Below are 23,958 nucleotides of genomic sequence, written 5' to 3'. Positions count from 1 at the left end.
TTTTTTATCTTAAAAAATAAAAAATAATTAAACTTTAATAACAATTCGGTAGTAAGTGTTGGTTCGTTTCCGATGTTCCTTAAACCCTCTTTTAGTAACCAGTAACCAGAACGCAACCAAACTAAAGTCCGGTCCGAACCGGCCGGTTCAAGTGTGCAATCCATGGGGTTGGCCGGTTCTATATAGATCTGCGATTACATCGTATCGCTGTTCCTCGTCGTATACTTTCGCTTGACTCCATCGTCTCAGGCTCTCCTCGATCGAGTCCATCGCTTCGGCTTCTTCTTCTCCAAGTCGATGAGAACAACCAGTCGATTGATGCGGACAAGAAGGGCGAGAAGTTCTAAGTGGGATTCATTTGCTTTGCTCGAGCGGCGTGTATTTGATGCTGAGCTGACTGGGGGTTTTAGCTTCCATCTAGTGCAAGCCGCTTCGTGTCAATTTATTAGGTCGGGATTTTCCTTTCGTGTTCCTTTTCCTATTGTTTTGTTGGGTAAAGTTTGTGTTTTGGCGATGAGGTGATAAGGAACTTACTTTCCTTTTTCTTTCTCGGATGATCGAGTACCCTAGAATCTTGAGTTTGTGGAGAAGTTTTAGTTTTTTCGCTTTTATTTTCGTTGTGATTGATTGTACAGGGATTTGGGCATCGGAATCGAAGTGATTGCTCGAACTAATTCCCTGTAATTTGTTGTTTTGGGTCATTTTGCAGACCTCAACAGTAGTGATGTTGAATGCAAGTTGAACTAGATTGCGAAAGCTAGTTCTGTTTGGGCGTGTTGCAGATCGTACAGGGTAATTCTCAGTTGGCCTTTCTCGCTTCATTTGTGGAATTTTTATGTAAATTCCTTGTGTGACTTGGATGATCTATTTGCATTTTACTTGCTAATATTATATGCAAAAATTGTGTTGTTGAAACCATCTGGACGATACGTAGTTTTGTTGGCCTAAATTATTGGGATTGTGGTACTCTATTTCTATAAACATATTGATTGATGAAAAACTTGATATTCTACATTCTGCATTGTAGGCCTTCAAAATTTTATCTTCTTGTGAGAATCTAAAGGTCTTAAGAAATGAAGAATCAGACATTGAAGATCACTATAGGGGTTTCAGTAGGTGTTGTAGTTGGAATTTTGATAGGTTGTGGTGTTCTGATTTTCATGAGGCTCTACCGAAAGCGTTCTTGGGGCCAGCTTCATCCAAAAGATATCAGCTCAGCAACTCTTCCTATACATGCAAATGGAGTTCACACAAGCATTGATTCAAGTGCATCAATCTCTGTTTCTCAAATTGATTCTGGCAAGCTATACATGGCAAAGAGGAATGCTCAGTGGAATCCACAACAAAATAAAGACCTTCTTGCTCGTCTTTCATCCATTCCAAGATACTCATACAAGTATGTTTTTTTTTAAAAAAAAATCTTTTCAATTGTTATCTGTTGGTTTTTATTCATACTGCATTCATGCTATTGATTAGCCTCTTTCACCCAACTTGAGTTAACCTCTTTCCTTTTTATTGGTACTTTTCTAAAACTGAACTCGACCATTAGCTCCCTAAACAGTTCTTATTCATACATATTATTTAGCCTACCTCATTTGCATCCTTCATAGCTTAGACTGACAAAGAATGACACATTGTAGTATTTCTTAGCACTAGAAATTGAAAAATGGATGCATATTGTTCTTTGTGTAAGCAAGATGTGGTTCAATGTAGGAAAAGCAAAATATTCTTTCTATCAATTTAGCTCACTTAATGACTATTCATGCTTGATGACCATTTAGCACATATTTACATTCTGTGATTTCTGATATTTCATGCTTTAAGGATTTAATAGGAATTTCATACATGACTATGTAACAATGAATCTTACATTCCTAGACTTGTATACATAATAAAATTGATAGACATGATATAAAAGAACCTCATCCTGTGTTGCATGATCAAAACTTTTGCATATTTTTGAACAATGTGTTGGTAAAGTCATTTTCTTTCAGTACGATAGGGCAATAAAATAGCAGTTTGATAAGGCACTTGTTTAATCATTCAGAGATTGCTAATGTGCTAATCAGGGACATTAAGAAAGCCACGCAGAACTTTACAACGGTACTAGGGCAGGGATCTTTTGGGCCAGTATATAAAGCTGCAATGCCTACAGGTGAATTGGTGGCTGTTAAGATGCTTGCAAGTGATTCAAGCCAAGGTGAAAAGGAGTTCCAAACAGAGGTATTCTACTGGACAATGAGCGCATGAAAAAGAACTTGATAACATTGTCTTAAAAGCTTCTGTCTAATCCACTTATTGGCCGCAAGGGACGACAAAAAATTCAGATATGACTGCATATGATCATATAGGCTAAACCAATTCCTAGCTTGTTAATGTTTGGTAAGAGTAATAGGGCCGATAGGCTACTAGCTAACAGAATTGTTCACCAAATGCATAAATTAGAAGTATATTGTACTCTATATATCGATGTAATAGTCACAATGAATGTAAAAGAAAATTCACTTTTGCTCAACTCTACATGGTACTAGAGGGGGGGGGGGGGGGGGGGGGGGGGGGGGGGGGGGGGGGGGGGGCGCGCGGGGAGCTACCACCATTGTTGCTAGCGGCCTCCCCTTATCCAAGACATCTCTCTTTTACTCTTCAATTTCTATCTCTCTCCATCTGTTGATTTCTCCAATTCAAGTCCCTCTAGCAATGGATGTGTGTTAGCAAACATGGGGGGTGTTCTTCCTTCATCAAAACCAATTGGCAACAACTTAGGCTATTCTTGTATATCTAACTGAGACACTACCAATGTTAGTGCTTGTCATGGCTTGCTCGTTCCTCCACCTCAACATCAAAGAGGAAGTCCTTTGCCCCCACTAATTGAGCAATTAATCTAGCAAGAAGGCCATTTTAGAACACTGGTTTAGGTTTTCATGGTCGTCTGCCACTAATTCCTCTAGCGCGACTCTCTTCTCTAACGACCTATGACTTTTTCTTTTGGATAAGGTGGCACCACCCATCTTATACAATGTTTGCGGCCACAATAGTGCAAGATCAATGCCCTCATTCACCTGCTTACATCCAATCCAATCTCTCATCACACATGTTTTGACCACAACTCCTCACAATTGTGAGTTGTCATGGCCTCACCCTCATCCGCCAAATCAGGTTCTTCAACCACACCATGGAACTCTTGCTGAATGACAATGCCTTGAAGACCTTCATTGCTCAATCACCTATCTCACACTTGTTAATCATGTGTCCTCCTATGTTGATTAATGTACCTTCGCCATTGGCTATGTCTATTGCTGCCAATGCAACAATGACCTCTATGTCACTTTCAAGCCTTTGATTGCTTTCGCTGCTTCTAGATCTATCTCGTTGAATTGAGACTAAGCTCTGTTGCTTTACTGGAGGAATGGTGATATCAACAACTGCACAACATGTGATCAGCAGGGACGGATCCAGGAAAAGGAGGTGGGCTGGGCTTTAGGTGTGGAAAGGGTGGGCTAAGTAAAAAAAATTTTACAAAAAGAACCAATGTGTAATAATCTAACAGTGAAAACTTTTTTACAATAGATAAAAAAATCTTTGGGGTGGACTAGAGCCTAGGATAGCCCTTGAGAAGATTCGTCCCTGGTGATCAGTATTATTCTTAAAGAGGTAAGACCATCTTTAAGTCCTTTCCCTCCTCATATGCTAACCACTCTTGATCTCTGCTTATGTTGGCATGCACAACCTCTTTTAGACTCCTTTTCTTAGTGACTCTCTAGTTGATGATTCCTACCTTCAAGAACCTTCCCTACTAGCATTTGAGCCAAATCTCTTCTTGCTTCTTTCAGCCAACATAATTTTTTCCCTAGATTTGTTCTCTTTTGAGCAGATCTGGTTCCTTTCCTTTCACTTCTCTTTTCTTTCTTCTCCTTCTTTCTTCCAAACTCCATCCAGTAGATTTCCATGCCATCACTAAGTTCTTCTTGTCTTTACACTTCCCAGCATGGTCTTATATATTCTATGCCTTCTTTCTTTTTGCCTTATACCTCCTTTCTTTTTGCCTTCAAAAGTCTTTTGATAACCCATCATCCTTTAAAAAGCAACTCCATTCTATTTGTGTGCTACATATGAGCTGCCTTAAATCAAATGAAGATCTGAAGAAAGAAATTATCTTGTTCCCGTTTTGCTATGTCTAGCAATGGGTCAAGCTATGCCCTAAGATTTGAAAAGAGAAAATATCATGTGCTCATTGCTTATTCTAGTAAAGGTCAATTTCCTTTTCTCGTAGTTTATTTTGTGCTGCTGCATACACCACTGTAGAGAGAAGCTCACTTGAGAGATTTATTCTTGATATCTCTCTTCATCCTTTCTCTCTTTATCCTATCTCTTATTGATGCGTTGGCTGCTCTGAGTTTGAGCATATTGTTGCCTGTATGCTTGATTGTCTATTTCTAGAACTTTGCTTAGTTATTTGTTTTTTCATTTTCATGGTCTTGTTTAGTGTTATACGCTTACGTTTTAACCAATGAGATGTTTTCTTATTTATATAACAAGTTGAACATTGCTAGTGTCTATTTTCCACCTTGTTTTGGGGGTGGGGGTTAAGAGTATTAGGCATAATATAGCGTGTTTAGTCCTGACATTGATAGTTTTATCAGAGTTTTTATCATGAGTCCTATGTACAACCATGTAATATTTATTTCATAGTGGATGCAATAGAATATTCTGTTTCCCTAAACTTTACAAAGTTCAAGCTATTGCCTATATTAAACCAATTTAGGCAAATAGACAAACAAAAAGTGACTTGTATTTAGCTCACTAAGTAAAATCACATTAAAGTTAAGTAGATTTAAGGAAGAATGCAAATGTGTTGAAAAAAATATAGAACTCATAGACAAGAAAGAATAGAAAGACTAATAAAGAGAAGACAATTGCTTCATTGTATTATTATATTTGATAATAATTGTAGTAGGCTAACAAGCCTATTTATATAGATTGTCAAAGTAATATATGGAAAATAATATGATAAATATGATGATAATAACAAATATAGAAATAAGGATAAATATGGTTGAAATTTAGTCCAAATGTGATAAGTCATCAGTAATTGAAATCAATTTCTGATTATTATCTTGACTGCTATCTTTAGCATCCTTACCACCCGATAAATACAACGGGTTGATGTTGAACGTTGAGTTTGGTTGCCAATATATTAAAACATTTTCTCTAACTAGATAGCCAATCAAATCTTCGAAAGCAATGACCATTAGTATGATCTGCTAAACGTTGCATTTGATGAAAGAGGATAACAACTATAAGGAGATGAGAAGCTACTGTTTGAAGGTTGAAAATCGATCTGTTGCCTGAAAAAGAGCAGCAGAAATAATGCTACAGTTTTGGTGGTTGAAATTTACTAGAACAGAAGAGGAAAGGAAGAAAATTTGCTCCTGAGCAAAACTCAGAAAAAGTTTGTTGTGTGCTGTTCTTGACAACTACCGCGGACGTGGGAGGTGAGATTTGAGAAGGCCATACAAAAGGAAGCGAGCCGGAAATGACTTAAAGCCGTGATCTAGATACCAAGGCCTTTCTTTAATAATCTTGATTTCCCTCTAACGAAGGCGGAGGGAGAGGCCAACGAAGAGAACAAGACAGCGCACAACGTGAAGGCCACGAAGGAGATGCACATGCAGATAGATGTGGACACCAAAAGACCATGAAGAAGGTACACACGTGGATAGATGCGGACACCGGAAGGTCATGAAGGTGTGCGCGCGGATAGATGCGCACACCAAAAGGCCATGAAGAATGTGCATGTGCGGATAGATGCATACGCCAGAAGGTCATATCGGTGAAAGCCAAGCTGGAAGTGCTAGAGAAATCGAATGCACAACACCGACTGGTGTGCAACTACGGGTTAGGGTCCTCCGTCGACCGAATGCGGACGACGGTGGTCGTTAGGCTTGGCTGTAAGCTCAAGGACCTGATGGATAGCTTCCAAGGCTTGCATGCCCACATCATGGCTGAGTACAAGGAAACCGTGGGGTGGTGGTACTTCACCGTGACGGGGTAGCAGCCCAACAAGGAGATGGTAGAGAACCTCATCTCCTCTGGTGCCAGCGAGACATTCCTGCAGAAGGCAATCTAGAAGCAAGGCCGTGGGCAAGTGATGGACATCATCTCGGAGATCCAAGAGTGGCACGACGTCGTCAAGGAGATCAAACACAACTTGCTCAACCTGCACTAGGTCTTCTTTGACATGGCGGCTCTGGCGATGCCAAGTTGTTGTTGCTTGTTGAAAAACAAGAAGAAGAGAGAGATGGAGACTGCTCTGAGAAGGAGAAAGGACTAGAGTAACCCAACAGCGAGAGGACCAAGATGATGGTGGCAAAGACATCGATAATCTTGGTGATGATGACGGACAACAAAGAGGCATCATTGTGGAATCCAATGGTCTGGAAGAGTACCGGCGTGTAGAACATGATGACATTGATGCTGGTGAACTGCTGGAAGATTTGAAAAAAGATCTCTATGACGAGCAATGGACCCCTTGACCTCTGCATCTATTCTCGGTAGGAGAGTTGGTGAGCGGATATGCGCCTTAACCAGTAATTTCCCATCTAGCGACGGTCCTATAAGGTCGATACAATCTGGCGGTTGTCGATGGAGAAGGCAACGGAGGCAATAATCCCATGGTGCACCTCCTTTGAAAAATGATGATCTCGGACAACACGTGCTAGCTAGTGGACATGCTTGATGAGGTACTTGCCCATGGCACCAAAGTGTTAGTGCCCCTTGATGTTGATGAAGAAGGAGAGCAAGGAGATGACAAGGAGAGGATATACTTCTGGTCCTCGTGGAGTGTTGAGATTGAGATAGCCCTTGTCATTGCTTTGTCGAAGAGGAAAGAGAAACTTGGCAGAATGAAGGGAGAAAGAGGGGTTGGGTTCCTCATGGCGGTGGGATGTGCCATGTGCCACCCGTGGCATGTTCTAGAAATCTCAGCCCGTGTCCGTCGAAGCCACCACGGGCGTGGTCTGTTTCATGGCCACCCCATGGGTTCTTTATTAAAAAAAATTTTAAAAATTGCAGAAGCCAACACGGGCAGGGCAACCCCCACGGCTTAGCCGTGGGGGCATTCTGTCCGATGCGGTTACCCAAGGTGACTTTATAGAAGCAATCGGCGCCTCCAGTGACGATCATGTTCTCCCCCTTCATGCTGCAGAGGATGTTGGATTCAGTGAAGTCCGTCTGGAACAAGGTCAGCTTCCAACGAGAGAGATTGTCGTCGTAGCCTCCGGTAGATCTTCTAAGCTTCTTTTGGTGGTCCTTGTAGACAAAGGTCGTGAAGGCCACCGCCATCAGTAAAATGGTCATGTCCAGAGTAAAGACGAGGATGTGGAAGTTGTGGGCGAGTCCGTCAGAACTGTTGTTGTTGCAATGCATGTTGAAAAAGACTCCGCCAATGGCGGGGCATAATCGAAGGTTCACAAGGAAGCTGTACTCGTACGCCCCACTTTGTAGCGTTGTAGGGATTTTTCTAATGAAGTCGGAGGAGATTTAAGGAGAACTTGATGTTGCCCATCGCCATCAGGATTGAATCTAAGAGCTTGTTAATGGACAGATCGAGTGAATTGAGCACCACAAGATGCCCAATCGACGACGGGATCTCATGTAGCCAAACGTAGAAATGAAAGACATAGCCTTTGGAATCTCTATCAACCTAGAAGATGGTTCAAGGAAAAGGTTCCCCGGAGTAGGAAGGTGAGTGAAGTGTTCCCATATCTCCAGCGCTGAGCCATGTTTCCTCTACTTTGGAATTGCATAGAGTTTTGCGCGCCTTCTCCAACTCCTCGAGCTTGAGGAGCTTCTCCTGAAGCCAGGAGAAGAGGTTGCTAGTTGCTGGAAAAATAGGGAAAAAAGAGACTAGAAGAGGACAAACAGCTGGTAATTGCTAAAAAAAAAAGGCAGAACTTTGTGGAAGGAAAGTTGCTGCTGTGAAGAAAACAAAAAGGAAAATTGTTGGAATTTGGCTGCTATGGAAAAAGGAAACTATTGCTGGAAATTAAGGGGGGGGGGGGGGGGGGGGGGGGGGGGAATCAGAGAAAATAGGGGATAGAGAAAAATAGATAAAGAAATAGAAAATAGAGAAGTGTGGAGAGGAAGACAAAAGTTGAGGTTTAGAGAAGCATGATTAGATCGGTGAAAGGAATAATAGTAAAGAAAGAAAAATGAATGATAAATAAAATACAATTAGAATAAAAGAAGAACCGAGCATAGGACAAAGTCCATGGCTCTGATACCATGTTGAAAAAAATATAGAACTCGTAGACAAGAAAGAATAGAAAGGCTAATAAAGAGAAGACAATTGCTTCATTGTATCATATTTGATAATAATTATAGTAGACTAATAAGCCTATTATACAAATTGTCAAAGTAATATATGAAAAATATTATGATAAATATGATAATAACAAATATAGAAATAAGGATAAATATGGTTGAAATTGTAATCTAAATATGATAAATCATCAGTAATTGAAATCAAATTTTGAAACCCAACATTGTTGGTCTTGTACAGAGTCATACCATTAGCACTCAAAGCTTATCTACATAGGAATGCCTTTTGCATCTCTTAAACTACTGTTTCTCTGTAGTAAAATTCTATTCCAAGTGTAGGATCAAGGTGGACCGGCAAGAGGGGGGTGAATTGCCTGAAAAATAAAAATCGATCTCTTGCGTTCTTTTCAAGGATAGAAATTAGTGGCAATTAATTAAAACAAACATTAATTAAAATAGTATAATTAAAACTAGTAAAAGACTAACACCAGAGTTTACTTGGTCTCAACCTAGATGGTTGCAGATCCAAGGCAGTTGAAGCGCAGTATGACGATCTCCTTCGTTGAAGGCGGAGAAGCCTTTTACAGACGATTACAGCTCACAGACTTAGAAGAGAAAAGAATAATTGATGCTCTAACTCTAAACATTCTAAGTCTATTTATAGTATTAAGAGAACAAATCTTGATCGTAGATTGTTGATAAGATTCTTCTTAGCCATTGATCTTCCGATGCGATCTTAATCGTTGATCGGAGATAACTTTAAATCATACACCATTGATAAAAGGATAAATTTGATCCAAGCTTAATCGTTGGATAAATAATTTATCCGTTGATGGCATGCAACGTTTAAAGTTTTGACCAAAGCTTTGGTCAAATGCTTTTAACGTTTTATTTACAACGTTATCAAAACTTTAATTGGATTAAAGTTTATGTAAAGCTTAATTCAATTAATTGAATTAAAGCTTTATCAATGTGAATTTCTTTAAACCATGCATGTTGCACTTTCTTAGCCAATCAAAGCTTCATTCTAGTCCAAGTCAAAATGTTGACTTGGTCAAAAGTCAACTTAGTTGACTTTTTGTAGGTAGATCGTTTGGGTGATTTCTGGCCAACCGGAGTTAGGCTCACCCGAACCCGACTCCGGCCTTTCGCCCCTCGAGCGTGCTTCCTCCCGGCTTCTCGTCCCTCGGACGTCGCGCACGTCCTTCTCGCTCCACCGGTGTACTCTTCCGTAGCTTCCGCGTCCCTCGGATTGCACCGAGCCCGTCGGCTCACTTCCCCGTGCAACCCTTCTCGTCCGCTACGTCTTACGCTCGACTTCCTCCGTACCTAAGCTCCTGCACACTTAGCAGAGGGATAAGAAAAACAACAGGACCTAACTTAACCTAGTTGACCACATCAAAACTAACCGGGGCACCAACAATCTCCCCCTTTTTGATGTGCATCAACCCAGGTTCAGTTAGGGTTAAAATAAAAACAAATAGCAAGTTAAGCATGAAAGATATATTTCATTGCAACATGGTAACCTCCCCCTGAACCTTAGCCTACTCTCCCCCTTTGATCACAGCAAAACCGGGGAAACATAACTAGGGAAGGAATAAGTTAGAAAAAAATTTGAATTTGAATATTTTGAAAAAACATTATTTGAATATTTGAATTTGAATTAAAATATAAAACAGAACAGAAATATTTGAATTAAAATATAAAATATTTGAATTTTCAAATATTTGAACTTGAATATTTGATTTTTTTTTTTGAAAAAAAAAAATTAAAATTACTTCAAAAAATTCGAGTAAAAATTTCTTTAACTTCTAATAATTATATTTGAATGTTAAAAATTCAGATCTAAGGAAATATCTTCTTTTTCTATTTTTAAAATTTAAGTTTTGAATTTTGAATAGAATATTATTAAAATTTGAAATTTTCCAGAAAATTCATAGTAAATCAAAAATGATATTATGTATCAGAAAGAAATGGAGACGCAATTTTGATCATCAATGAATTTTTTTTTTTAAATGTTAGTAAAAAAATAATAATAAAAACATAGACATTAGAAAAAAAATCAATTCAAACATGATTTTGGAATCCAATAAAGATTTTTATCTACAGGGTTAATCAGAAATTTTGGAGGAATGTAATTCCTTGAAAATTTTCTAAGCTGGCCCTTATGGTTTTTAATATACCAACCCAGATTTTCAGGATAAAAATTCTTTCTAGTTCTTAAACATGCAATATCATTTTCTAACTTTTCTACTAAGTTTTTCAAATTTACATTCTCTACTTTTAGTTGATCAGACGAGCATGCAGTGTCTAATTTTTCTTTTAATTCATAATTTTCTATTTCTAATTTATTCATGGATTTCAACATGGATTTAATTACAGCATAGATACGAGCAGGTGGAAGTAGGCATACCTCACTTACCGGGTCGGTTTCGAAGTTAGGATCTCCCCCTTCGTTGTCGCTTTCTTCTGAGGAGCTTTCTTTATTTTCGTCTTGGTGGCTTGCCAATAATGCAAGTCCGACGAATTCTTCAGCTTCTGATTCGTCCGACGAGGTCTCATCCCAGGTAGCTTTTAGTGCCTTTTTCTTCTTTGGCTGGTTCTTGAGTTTGGGGCACTGATCCTTCAGGTGTCCCTCCTCATTGCAGTTGTAGCATCGGACCGTGCGTTTCTTCTTCCTCTGCATCTTTTTAGACCGATTAGATTTAATGAACTTTGACAAGTTTCTCACCGTTAGTGCTGTATCTTCATCGTCCGTTGAAGATTCCTCATCAAGTTGGATCTTCCTTGAGTTCAGCGCGACATTGTCTGTTCTCCTGCTCTTCCCTACACATCGAGATTCGTGAAGCTCTAAAACCGAAAAGAGTTGTTCTAGAGTACTTACCTCAAGGTCCTTTGATATGTAGTATGCGTCGATTATTGAGGACCAATCCGAGGTTCTCGGAAAAGCATTTAGTGCGTATCGTTGCGCGTCACGATTTGTTACCTTTTCTCCGAGGTTCTCAAGGCTCGTAATGAGCTCTTTTACCTTGGCGTGTAGTTGAGCAACTGACTGTCCATCTTCCATTCGGAGGTTGGTAAGTTTGCTTCGAAGGATATCTCGTCGTGCCAGTTTTGCCTCCGAGGTGCCTTCGTGCAGTTCCAGGAACTTTTCCCAAAGTTCCTTTGCTGAGTTGTACTTCCCGATCCGGTTTACATCTTGTTCTGGGAGAACGGTCAGCAGATGAAATTCTGCTTTACCGTTTGCTATAGCATCTGCTTGCTCCTTCTTTGTCCAAAAGTCAGCTTCTTTTACTTTGTTGTCGCCGTCTATCGGAACTGAAAAGCCGTTCTTCATTGTTAGTAATAATTCATAGTCAGTAGAGAAAAATACCGTCATTTTTCTTTTCCATGCTCCGAACTCCCCCTCAAACTTCGGCGGGTAGATCACTGGTCCAACCATCTTGAAATTTGCTGCAGTTGGCGGTTAGTCCTTCTGCGGCAACCTGGCTCTGATACCACTTGTAGGATCAAGGTGGACCGGCAAGAGGGGGGTGAATTGCCTGAAAAATAAAAATCGATCTCTTGCGTTCTTTTCAAGGATAGAAATTAGTGGCAATTAATTAAAACAAACATTAATTAAAATAGTATAATTAAAACTAGTAAAAGACTAACACCAGAGTTTACTTGGTCTCAACCTAGATGGTTGCAGATCCAAGGCAGTTGAAGCGCAGTATGACGATCTCCTTCGTTGAAGGCGGAGAAGCCTTTTACAGACAATTACAGCTCACAGACTTAGAAGAGAAAAGAATAATTGATGCTCTTAACTCTAAACATTCTAAGTCTATTTATAGTATTAGCAAACAAATCTTGATCGTAGATTGTTGATAAGATTCTTCTTAGCCATTGATCTTCCGATGCGATCTTAATCGTTGATCGGAGATAACTTTAAATCATAACCATTGATAAAAGGATAAATTTGATCCAAGCTTAATAAAAGGATTAAATTTGATGGCATGCCAAGAGGTTTAAAGTTTTGACCAAAGCTTTCAAACTTAAGGCTTTAATCCACGTTTTATTTAAACGTTAAAAACTTTAATTGGATTAAAAGTTTATGTAAAGCTTAATTCAATTAATTGAATTAAAGCTTTATCAATGAAATTTCTAATTAAACCATGCATGTTGCACTAAGCCAATCAAAGCTTCATTCTAGTCCAAGTCAAAATGTTGACTTGGTCAAAAGTCAACTTAGTTGACTTTTTGTAGGTAGATCGTTTGGGTGATTTCTGACCAACCGGAGTTAGGCTCACCCGAACCCGACTCCGGCCTTTCGCCCCTCGAGCGTGCTTCCTCCCGGCTTCTCGTCCCTCGGACGTCGCGCACGTCCTTCTCGCTCCACCGGTGTACTCTTCCGTAGCTTCCGCGTCCCTCGGATTGCACCGAGCCCGTCGGCTCACTTCCCCGTGCAATCCTTCTCGTCCGCTACGTCTTACGCTCGACTTCCTCCGTACCTAAGCTCCTGCACACTTAGCAGAGGGATAAGAAAAACAACAGGACCTAACTTAACCTAGTTGACCACATCAAAACTAACCGGGGCACCAACACACCCGGACTCTTCTGTCGCGCACTGCATGTGCACAACATTCATAAATCATTTCTAATGAGATTACCTGCAATTTGATAACTTAAGAATCAACAGTCATCCTCAGATATATGGTTGTACCGTATGCCACTGTAACAGCACAAGCACAATAAAACTTTTTAATGTTTATATCAATGCCAATAATACATTCTCAATAGTGCCATGCACATCCAGATACCATCTTGTAGCTGAAATGTAGTGTTCACAGCACTTTACTACTTAGTTTACTCCAAAAATGCATTAATCTATTGTTCATTTTTTTCTCAGTGATACAATTAGATGTGCATGTCTGGTTGTAACGTCTGTTTCCTTCTTCATTTGTTTAGGTACTTCTGCTTAGTAGGTTGCACCACAGGAATCTTGTGAATTTGGTTGGATATTGTATAGATGACAGTCAGCGCATGCTTGTTTATGAGTTCATGACCAATGGCAATCTGGCTACCCTATTATATAGTAAGATCAGAATTATCCTTTGATTATCACTTGCTTACTTTGTTGATATATACGTGTGATGCCTAACTATGTTGTTTTTATCATCGAATTTACTCAGACCAAATAGATTGTGGACTTTTTGTTCATTCCAGTGTTTCAATTTATTGTCAGTATCTCTATGTCATTCCTTCTTAATTGCCTTTGAACACATGACATGAACTTAGATGATGGACCAAGGATTTTGAGCTGGGAAGAGAGAGTGCAAATTGCATACGATGTCTCACATGGCATAGAGTATCTTCACGAAGGGGTATGTATGTTCTATTTCACTTGAAGGTGTTGACTTCTTTCTCAGGCGACTTAATAATTTCGATTATTCCCTCACAGGCTGTCCCACCTGTCATACATCGAGATCTAAAATCAGCTAACATATTGTTGAACAAGTCAATGAGGGCCAAGGTGAGGAATCTGCTATACGGCATTGCAATCTGATGCCTCTTTTACTAGTGCCATGGACTGTACATTATAGATCTTTTGGAATCAATACCATGTTACATTTTTATAAGCTCAGTCTTATTTCTGCATCAACATCATAATTTCTTAGTTCTAGAAACCTTGACCATCAATCTTGCAAATTTCATGGGTGTTTGTTTCCTTCATTCTTCTGTCTGAAAACTTTCTCAGATTTCCGACTTTGGTCTGTCCAAGGAAGAGACATTCGATGGAAGAAAGTCTGGCCTTAAGGGTACATATGGTTATATGGACCCAGACTACATGTCGACAAAGAAGTTCACAAAGAAGAGTGATATATACAGTTTCGGAATTATATTGTTCGAACTGATAACGGCAATAAATCCACAGCAAGGTCTAATGGACTATATCAATCTTGTAAGTTGATCCTATTTGCTATCATCACAGTTTGTTTTTTTCACAATGTACAAAGATGTAACCAGACTCTTCATTAGGCCTACGCAAGTATACTAGAGATCACTCTCAAAATTGTCTGCTTATTATGTTACATATTACTTTTGCCAGGCAGTGATAGGCGAGGATGGCAAAACCGACTGGGAAGAGATTGTCGACAAGAGGCTTGTTGGAACAAGCCACCCAGAGGGGGTAAAGCTTCTAGCTGATATTGCATACAAATGCTTGCACAAGATACCAAGAAACCGCCCCTCGATAGCCGACGTCACTCAGGCAATTGCAAGAATAAAACAACATCGTCTCATGAAGAACGACGAGTCGCCCACTGCGGGAAGCAATGTGTCTAGAGTATTAAGGAGGATTGAAAACCAACAGGTGGAGCTGAGCAACATGACCAGCTTTAAAGGCCATCAACCTGTGAAACTGTGAATCGACTAATACCACACTTGGTGTGTGAATTAGTGTGCTAGCCCTGGTTCGACTTGGAAAAGGTTAAGGAGTCGACTGACTCGCAGCCTAATTAGGATTTCAACAATGTCGAATATGGGCTTTGTGTAAAGAAAAAGTTCTCCTTTAGTAAACAATAGTTACATAAGCATTTCAACAAGGATGTTAGAATAAACTTGGACACTTTTGTTTCAATTGAATGATTATCGTAGTGTCTAACTTCACACATTAGTCGGAAAGTCTTTGGTATATATCTCACTTATCACTAGATGAATTAGTTAGAAACTTTTTGACATCTATCTCATTTACTACTATACAATGACCTATCAAAATGTATATTATGAATGAGAACTGAATGGGCATGTCAAGCTGAGATTCGATCGTCTATTAGCATTACTATCGACAAAAACAATATAATTACATCAACAATGGACAATAAGAAACAACAAATGAACTCCGAAAACCAAAAGTGGAGTATAACCTAAGTTTCGATCTTTCTCACAGACAAGATCACGACCCTCACAACTCCTCGAACTCTCGGCAATAAGTCCTCTAGAGCGAGTGTTATTTTTCATGTATTACTCCATATTGTATTTCTTAAATAATTATCTTAATGATTCGGGAGGGGAACTTGCTTAAAAATACCCAATAGAAAACTTATCTTTGTGGTCAGTCTCCACCCATGAATTTCTTTGCATGTACTCCCCAATCTTCAGTTTCAACTCCCCAATACATGATTTTACAAACTTACCCTTTCCCTATCTCCTCTTCTCTCCCTTTGCTCACCACGCGCGCAGAGCCTCCTCTTTTCTTCTCCCCAACAGTTCACGAGTTAAGGCTTCCCAGCGACACCAATTGTCCGACTTTCTTCTTCTTCCCGGTGACTGCGTAGTTAGAGTTCGGCCGCGATTTTAGAGTTCGGCGGAAGAGAAGGAATCGCCGTCGGAAGAGAAGGAATCGCCGGAGGGAGAGAAATAACCCTAGTCGACTGCGTGGTTAGAGTTCGGTCGCGATTTGTGATTTGGGTTTAAAAACACGATAAAATGACCGCAGTCGACTGAGGAGGATCTCCAGTCGAGTCCAAATTGCCTCTGTTCGTGGTCAGTCGACTGGGAATAAATCTCAGTCAACTGATGTGAGGTTATTGCGAATGCAAAGGAAAAACACACAGTCGATTGAGGAGCGTCTCCAGTCGAGTCCAAATTACCTCTGTTCGTGATCAGTCGATTGGGAATAAATCTCAGTCGACTGAGGTGAGGTTTTCGCGCATTCAAAGGAAAAATACGTAGTCGACTGAGGAGGGTCTCCAGTCGAGTCCAAATTGGGAATAAATATCCTCTGTTCGTGTTCAGTCGACTGGGAATAAATATCAGTCGACTGAGATGAAATTTTCGTGCATTCAAAGGATTTTAAGAATGCAAAACACGCAAACGACTGGAATATCATCATGATCCCTAGTACTGGAACTCGTCAATTTCCATAATAAGATTCGTCACTGTTGAAATAATAATAGTAAGCGACATATTTTTCTACATAGGTATGTGAGGTTGCCTCAGCCGACTGAGATTTAATACTCACAATGTCGACTGGAGTTGGTTCTGTGGCGAAGAATGCTCAAGATAGTCGACTGGATTTTGATCATGGTTGTCTGGATCTCACTCGAAACTGTAATTTACACAATGAGTACTGAAATTTCCTCATTTTGTACTCAACTTTCACTTGCTCTTGGCATAACCCAAACTAGTGAAATAAAAATGGTTAGTAAACTCTTGACATGGTTTCCACCATGGTTACTAGACTTAATGGTGACGTGGGCGTTGGGTATAAGGGGATAAGGAAAAAAGAGTAAAGATAAGTATCGATTAATTGATGAGAGTTATCTCCTGAATCCTTAAATATATGCCGATCTTCTACTCTGGTCTCTGTATACTGTTTTAAGCATATGTCGATCTCCTGCTCTGGTCTCGATATGCTTCCTTAAGCATATGTTGACCTCCTATTTTGGTCTCGGTATGCTTCTTTAAGCATATGCCGACCTCCTGCTTTGGTCTCAATATGCTTCCTTAAGTATATGCCGACCTCCTACTCTGGTCTCAGTATGCTTCTTTAAGCATATGCCAACCTCTTGCTCTGGTCTCGATATGTCTCCTTAAGCATATGTCGACCTCCTACTCTGGTCTCGGTATGCTTCTTTAAGCATATGCCGACTTTCTGCTCTGGTCTCGGTATGCTCCCTTAAGCATATGCCGACCTCCTGCTCTGGTCTCGATATGCTTCCTTAAGCATATGCCGACCTCCTACTCTAGTTTCTACATGCTCCATGTATTGAGCGCCAACCTCATGACTCGGTCTCTGCATGTTCCCTGCATCAAGCCTGACCTCATGACTCGGTCTCTGCATGTTCCCTGCATCAAGCGCCGACCTCATGACTCAGTCTCTGCATATTCTCTGCATCAAGCGCCGACCTCATGACTCGGTCTCTGCATGTTCCCTGCATCAAGCGCCGACCTCATGACTCGGTTTCTGCATGTTCCCTGCATCAAGCACCGGTTTCATGACTCGGTCTCGGCACACTTCCTGTGTCTAGGGTTAATCTTCGACACGTAAGGCTTATTTGAAGGCATGGTCATTCCGCCTAAATCGGGGGAGGACAGAACTAGTTCTTCTGAGAAAATAGGAACACATTCTCAAATATATATCAAACAGACAGAATCTTTCTAGAACGAAACAAGTATGCTAGAATATTTCTCAAACGGTTGCTAATATTTTGGAGATCAACTATTAGAAAAAGGTAATCCATGTTCATGGATACAGGTACGCACATATAAATCCTAACTTCCCCAAGTCATTAAACTCCTTGCGCTGAACCCTAACTTGAGCGTCGAAGTGGCTTGCCGGGATCCACCCTTGGTGTCATTCTAACCCTCTTTTCTGAGTACTTTGCAGGTCTCTTCTTCTCCCTCCGCAGCCTCATCACAGGAGTATGCACGTCGACGAGCCTTGAACTAGCATTAGAACCATCCATAATGTACTGGTCGGAACACTTAATTAATGAATCATATATGTTCATTCAAGGTCCAACTTTAGCGATATTGAATGTGTATACAATAAGTATGAGAAAATATCATATTAGAATTTCTTTAATAATTAAATTATTTTTACAATAAAAATTACATAGAGGAACTAAATACCATTCTATCTATGGGATCCTTAAGTTTCAATAGTGACATACTTTTAATAAAAAATTAACGATCATTAATTCAGTACTGGTGTATTCAATAATCATTGATTTATTTTTAACACATTCTCTTATAATTGAATACTTAATGTCCATGTGTTTGCTTTAAATACCACTTTTGTTGATTTTAGCCATAAAAATAATAATTGAATTGTCATAATATATCTCGATAATCTAAATATAGAATCTCAAATTCTAAACTCGAAAATGAAACTCTTCATCCATACACCATATGAAGTGACCTCAAAACAAGTCGTGAACTCAACATACATAGTAGATGTAGCAATCAATGTCTACTTCATACTTCTCTAATATATAGCTTCCCTAGCTAACAAAAATATGTATCCAGATATTAATTTCAAAGAATCACCACAATTGAAGCAAAGTTTGAATTGAAGTAGTCTACTACTTCCAAATTCTTAACTCGTTGAAACGTAAGCATATAGTTTTTGGTTCTTTGAAGGTATCTTATCACTCTCTTTGTAATTTACCAATGGTATATACTTGAATTACTTTGATATCTTCCCAACATCCCAACAATACGTACAATGTCAAGTCTAGTGGAAACCTGAATATACATCAAGCGTCTGATGGCAAAACATAAAGAATGTTCTTCATTTGTTCTCTTTCAAAATTATTTTTCGAACATCGATCCAAATTGAATTTATCAACCCTCACAACAAAAGCTACACTTGGTGAACAATCCTTCACCTGAAATATCTCTTTACAACTTTATTAATATAGATCTCTTGAGATAAACCTAAAATGCCTCGAAATATATCTTTATTTATCTTAATATCAATAACATAAGATGCATCACTCATATCCTTTATATCAAAGTTTTTAAAGAGAAATTATTTCATCTCATACAGCAAACTCTTGTCATTGGTTGTAAGTGAAATATCATCTACATACAAAATAAGGAAATAAATCTCATTTTCACTTACCTCATGGTATATACATTAATCCATTATATTCTCTACAAAATTAAAAAAATATATAATATCATTGGCAAGAAGCTTTTTTAAGTCCATAAATGGATTTCTTCAATTTATACCAAGTGCTCACCATCACTAAATGAAAATCCTTTTAGTTGTTTCATGTAAACGTCTTTTAGATCTCCATTAAAAAATGTCATTTTACATTCATTTATTGCAACTCCAAGTCAAAGTGTGCAACTAATGTCATAATATTATGAAGATAATCTTTGTAAGAGATAGGAAAAAAAGTTTCTTTATAGTCTATTACTTTCTTTTGAGTGAATCCCTTAGTAACTAGTCTTGCTTTGTATTTTTAATATTGTTTAATGAGTATTTCTTTGTTTTAAACATCCATTTAGATCCAATGACTTTTGCATCATCAAGAAACTCAACAAGATCGTAGAATCCATTTGATGCCATTAAATTCATTTATTCTTTCATCGCATCGTACCATAATTTTGATTCACTACAACTTCTGACTTATGAAAACATTTCAATATCATTTTTAGCTCTAATGTTAAAGTCCAATTTTTATAGATACACAACATATATAATCATTAGGTATTATTCATTTCCTTATCCTAATATATCTCCTTAAAGTTATACATTTGAGGAATATATTTTCAATTGATTGATCAATAAATTTTTTATTGTTCCTCATTAATAATTTGATCTATAGGTTTCATCAATTATTTATGAAATTCAGTAATTGGTTGTCTAACATCTATTTGGCTTGAGGGGTTTGAAATAACAACTAATCTATCACTTGAATTGGAGAGTTGTACATAAATAATATGATCTTTCTCAAAAATTATATCTTAAGAATGATCACTCCCACTTATCAAGTCATTCTCAAAAAAGTTTGCATTTCTTGATTCCAATATTCTAATGCTATGAGATGGATGATAGAATCTGTACTTTTTGAAAATTTTTCAACATATCCATAAAATATCACTTATAGTCCTTGGATGTAACTTCTTTTCTTGTGGGTTGTATACTTTTACTTCAAATTGACATCCACAAACACATATATGTTGCAAATATGATTTTCAACCTCTCCATAATTTAAGTGGCATATGTTGGTTGGAACTCAATTTAATATATACACTGTCATTTTAAAAACTTTGATCAATAAGCATTTAGGAAGTTTGGAGTTGTGCATACTCCTAACCATGTCGGTTAAAGTTTAATTCCTTCCCTTCTTTTAACCTTACCATTCTGGTATGGGGAATTAGGCATGGTGAATTGGACAACTATCCCATTCTCTTAAAGAAACTTTGCAAATGGACTTAGTGTTTGTCCATTTGCAATGTATCTACCATAAAAACTCCACCTCTATCTGCCTAGCTCATTATCTTAATTTGTTTTTCTACTTCAACCTTAAAGATTTTAAAGGCATCTAATGCTTCATTCTTATTATTAATCAAACAGATATACATTTATTATGAATAATCATCAATGAAAGAGATAAAATATATCTGATCATGCATGATAACATATATCTAAAAGTGTCATTTTTAATTTTTCTATACTCCTCTTGACGTGTGTTTTAGACTTGTAGGTTTGCTTTCCCCTAATATAGTTCACATAAATCTCAACATCAATAAATTTAAACTATTAAGTACTCTATCATTTATTAATCTTTTTATAGAGATATGTCGTAATCGTCCATGCCACAATATAGATAAATCTTTATTTACAACTCATTTTTAATATCTATTTGAACATGCATAGTAGTATTACTATTATTTTGTAAAGAAATAAGACAAGACTATTAATCATTATACCATTTTCAATAAGATTAAATTTATAAAATAAATTAATAGATTTATAAAAATTGAAAGAAATATCCAAAAGATACTAGTTTTGAAACTAAAATTAAATTTCTAAGAATATTAGGAACATAATTTTTTTTTCAATTCTAAAGAAAAATCATTATTCAACGCTAAGATGCATATTTCAACTGCTTCGACATGTGAACTAATCTTATTTCTTGAATAGATATTCTGCTCACTTTATATTGGCTTCTTTAGATTTCACTTCAGCAAAAGGTGGAATCCGCCACCCTAGCGGTTCCACAAGGTCGGCCCCACGACTATCTGTGAGGAGGTAAATTGAAAAGTTTCAATTACCCACAACGGAGGAAGGCATTGCATCGGCTTCGTTTAAAAACGACCTTTGCCCACTTCAGCAACTCTGCTCCATCGTAACCAACTCAACTATGGCCCGGAGACAACTTCTTTAGGTTTCACATACCTTATAAAGTATTTATAATATGTGTTGTATATTTTGATATGCATGACCAATTGCATACAATAACATGAAATAAAACATTTACAGTTTGAGGCCTTACAAACTGTTATGCTCCTGCTTGTCATCTAGAGGATGGTTACATTGAATCACCCCTATATCTCACAAATCAAATTCCTCTGAGTTATGATGAAAATCCTACATTGTTTCATCTTTGAACACCTTTAATAAAGGAAAGGTAGTGGGGTTATGGGAAGTTATTCCAACTGCAGGCCATGGCAGTTGTTATCTGCAGTTGCAATTACAGCCCCACAACCTCCACTATCAATATCTCCCACTCATTCAAGTCAAGTCATAATAAGTCATAATGACCAAACAAGAATATTCAATTCATACTTAAGAAAAAATAGTTCGTGCGACAACATGCATACTGAGCGATTAATATTAGAAAGTTGTCATACTTTACATAGTCGCTCTTCAAATATACGAGGCATCAATATCTTACATTTATCATAGATTAAATCATTTATATCAATATGAACATACTAATCCCGAATGACTATTATGTCAAGATCATGTCCAATATCTCCCATCATTACAATTATTCACAATCACATTTTTAGTACTAAACAAAAAATATAATTGGTCGACCAGTGAATAAATGTAAAAGATGTAAAAAAAATTTAATCTTCCTTTTCAGTTAGAATTCATTCATTTCAATCAGTCACTTTCTTAATCATGCTCCATAAATCGATTAATCATAGTTCTTAGGATATATACTAAAGTAGTAGACACTGATTAAAATTTCAAGTCGACAACTAAAAAGTCACTTAGGGTAAAATCGAGATTATTTTATAATCTCAACGGTTTTACATAATAGTAAAGTATGAATTTATTCTTCGCTATTGCACATGTGATATGAATCACATGCTATGATGTTATTTTCTTTACTAATAAAGAACACATTTTTTTATAAATTTAATATCAAACAAATTTTGATCTAGACCTACCCAATATCTAATCCTGAATTCAACTCATGAATTATAATCTGGCTTCTACAAGGTTTAATAAATGATGGATTTATTTACTCCGATCATTATCAAGTTACAAATGATCTCATCTTGATGTATTAAGGCAATCACATCTTACAAGTATGTCTCTTCATAGGTTCATTAGTTGTCGTATAAATAATGATCTTACCTCTATTTATACTTAATAAATAAAGATGATTATCCATGCGATAGGACCAATTTTAACCTGCCAACATGCTCACCAAGACTTATCCAAATTTAACAATGATATATATGTAGGAGGGCGCGCTAGAGGGGGTGAATAGCGCGTGCTTCTCATTCGTTCGTTCATTTTTTCTATCAAAGACACTTGCAGCAGATATTATAGAAAACAAGCATAAAGACTCGCAGATTTTACTTGGTTCCTAACCCCCCAGAGTTAGTACGTCCAAGGCTTATGTACGGGAGACACTCATCTACTAGTGGTCTCCTTTCCGAACCTTCCTTTGGAGGCGGAGAAACTCGTCTTACAATCCAATCAAATAATAAATGTAAAAGTACAAAAAGTAAGACTTGAAAACAAGCAAACTCTCGTCGGACCGATCTGGAAGTCCTTAGTGCAGCCACTCCTCCTGGAACTTTTCCGATTGCATGAGCAGGATGTTGTTCACGTTGAGCAACACTTCTGGATGAAGAGTATGGCGTAGAGAGATTGTATCCTGGTGCTTCACGCTAAGGCCCCTTTCGGGTGTCTAGATTCTTATCCAGGCACCTCAACTCATTTGCTTCAATCCTTGTATTAAATCTCACATATATTCACTTATTGCAAGTTGGTACTCGACGGTACTCCATGAATTTAGCTCGTTCACAAGCTACATGATTTGCTGCTCCTAAATCTATAATCCGCAAAGGATAAGAAACAGTTAACAACACTATACTAGCAACATAATACTCATGATTAAAAGGTAAACATGGATCTATATTTTTTGGCTTAGTATATTCCCGAACAAAGTGGTCCTTTTTGCCACAGTTATAGCAAGTTAACTTGTTTTTAGGTTTTAGTCTATCTTCTTCCCTTTAAATTTTTTCTTGTTTGGACCCAGTCTTTCAGCAGTACTAGTTTCCTTTTCTTTTCCCTTCCTAAATTATTTCTTCTTATTCTTAGATCCAATAGAACCTTCAGCTACAAAAGCCTGCTGAGAAATCCTTGCGGAGTCTATTCTCTCCACCTCCAATTCAACATAGTGTGAGACATCAACAAAAGTTTTGATACTTTTACTATGGGTAAGATTATGTTTCATCATTTCTCAAGAATCAGGAAGGGAATGGATTACTGTGTGAACTTATTGTTCATCGGTCAACTCATGACTAGCATCATTTAGTTTCCGAGTCATATTTGTCATTTCTCTCAAGTGTTGGGCCATGATGATATTCGAGCGTTTTTTGTAACTGTCAAACTTAATAGTCAGCTATCGAAGCTTGCTCAGACTTACTCCATTGTATTATTCTCTAAGGGCAACGCAGACAGTATGAGTCATTGGTAACTGCTCATACTTACAAACTAGGTCATCATCCATAGATCTAATTAAGATTTCCTTAGCGGTAGAGTTCTTCTTCTTCCATGTCTTATAGGCATCAAGATGACATCTGTGATGTGATGTAGAACCCCATTAATAGATTCTTTCATAACCTGATTGACAGTCTTTAACTCCTGTTCCTCAAGTATATATTACATCT

The 23,958-nt window shown here is 37.9% G+C and overlaps 1 protein-coding gene and 1 pseudogene across 1 annotated transcript; both read left to right on the top strand.

Moving 5' to 3' along the window:
- The first annotated feature begins 265 nt into the window (after positions 1–265).
- On the top strand, positions 266–14,973 carry LOC141814771 (calcium/calmodulin-regulated receptor-like kinase 2). The gene is made up of 9 exons (XM_074702718.1): positions 266–449; positions 710–792; positions 1,028–1,396; positions 2,070–2,223; positions 13,267–13,393; positions 13,597–13,682; positions 13,760–13,831; positions 14,057–14,260; positions 14,408–14,973. Exons 3-9 carry the CDS (start codon positions 1,074–1,076, stop codon positions 14,723–14,725), a joined length of 1,284 nt encoding a protein of 427 aa, XP_074558819.1. The 5' UTR covers positions 266–449; positions 710–792; positions 1,028–1,073; the 3' UTR covers positions 14,726–14,973.
- LOC141814429 (syntaxin-124-like) lies at positions 5,305–6,331 on the top strand (annotated as a pseudogene).
- Positions 14,974–23,958: the final 8,985 nt, after the last annotated feature.

The sequence above is a fragment of the Curcuma longa genome, chromosome 21 (assembly GCF_044706935.1).
Source record: "Curcuma longa cultivar G26 ecotype Majalengka, Jawa Barat chromosome 21, ITB_CL_G26_1.1, whole genome shotgun sequence".
Taxonomy (NCBI): Eukaryota; Viridiplantae; Streptophyta; class Magnoliopsida; order Zingiberales; family Zingiberaceae; genus Curcuma; species Curcuma longa.
Note: the sequence above shows the minus strand (reverse complement) of the source record. Positions and strands in the feature narration are given on the sequence as shown.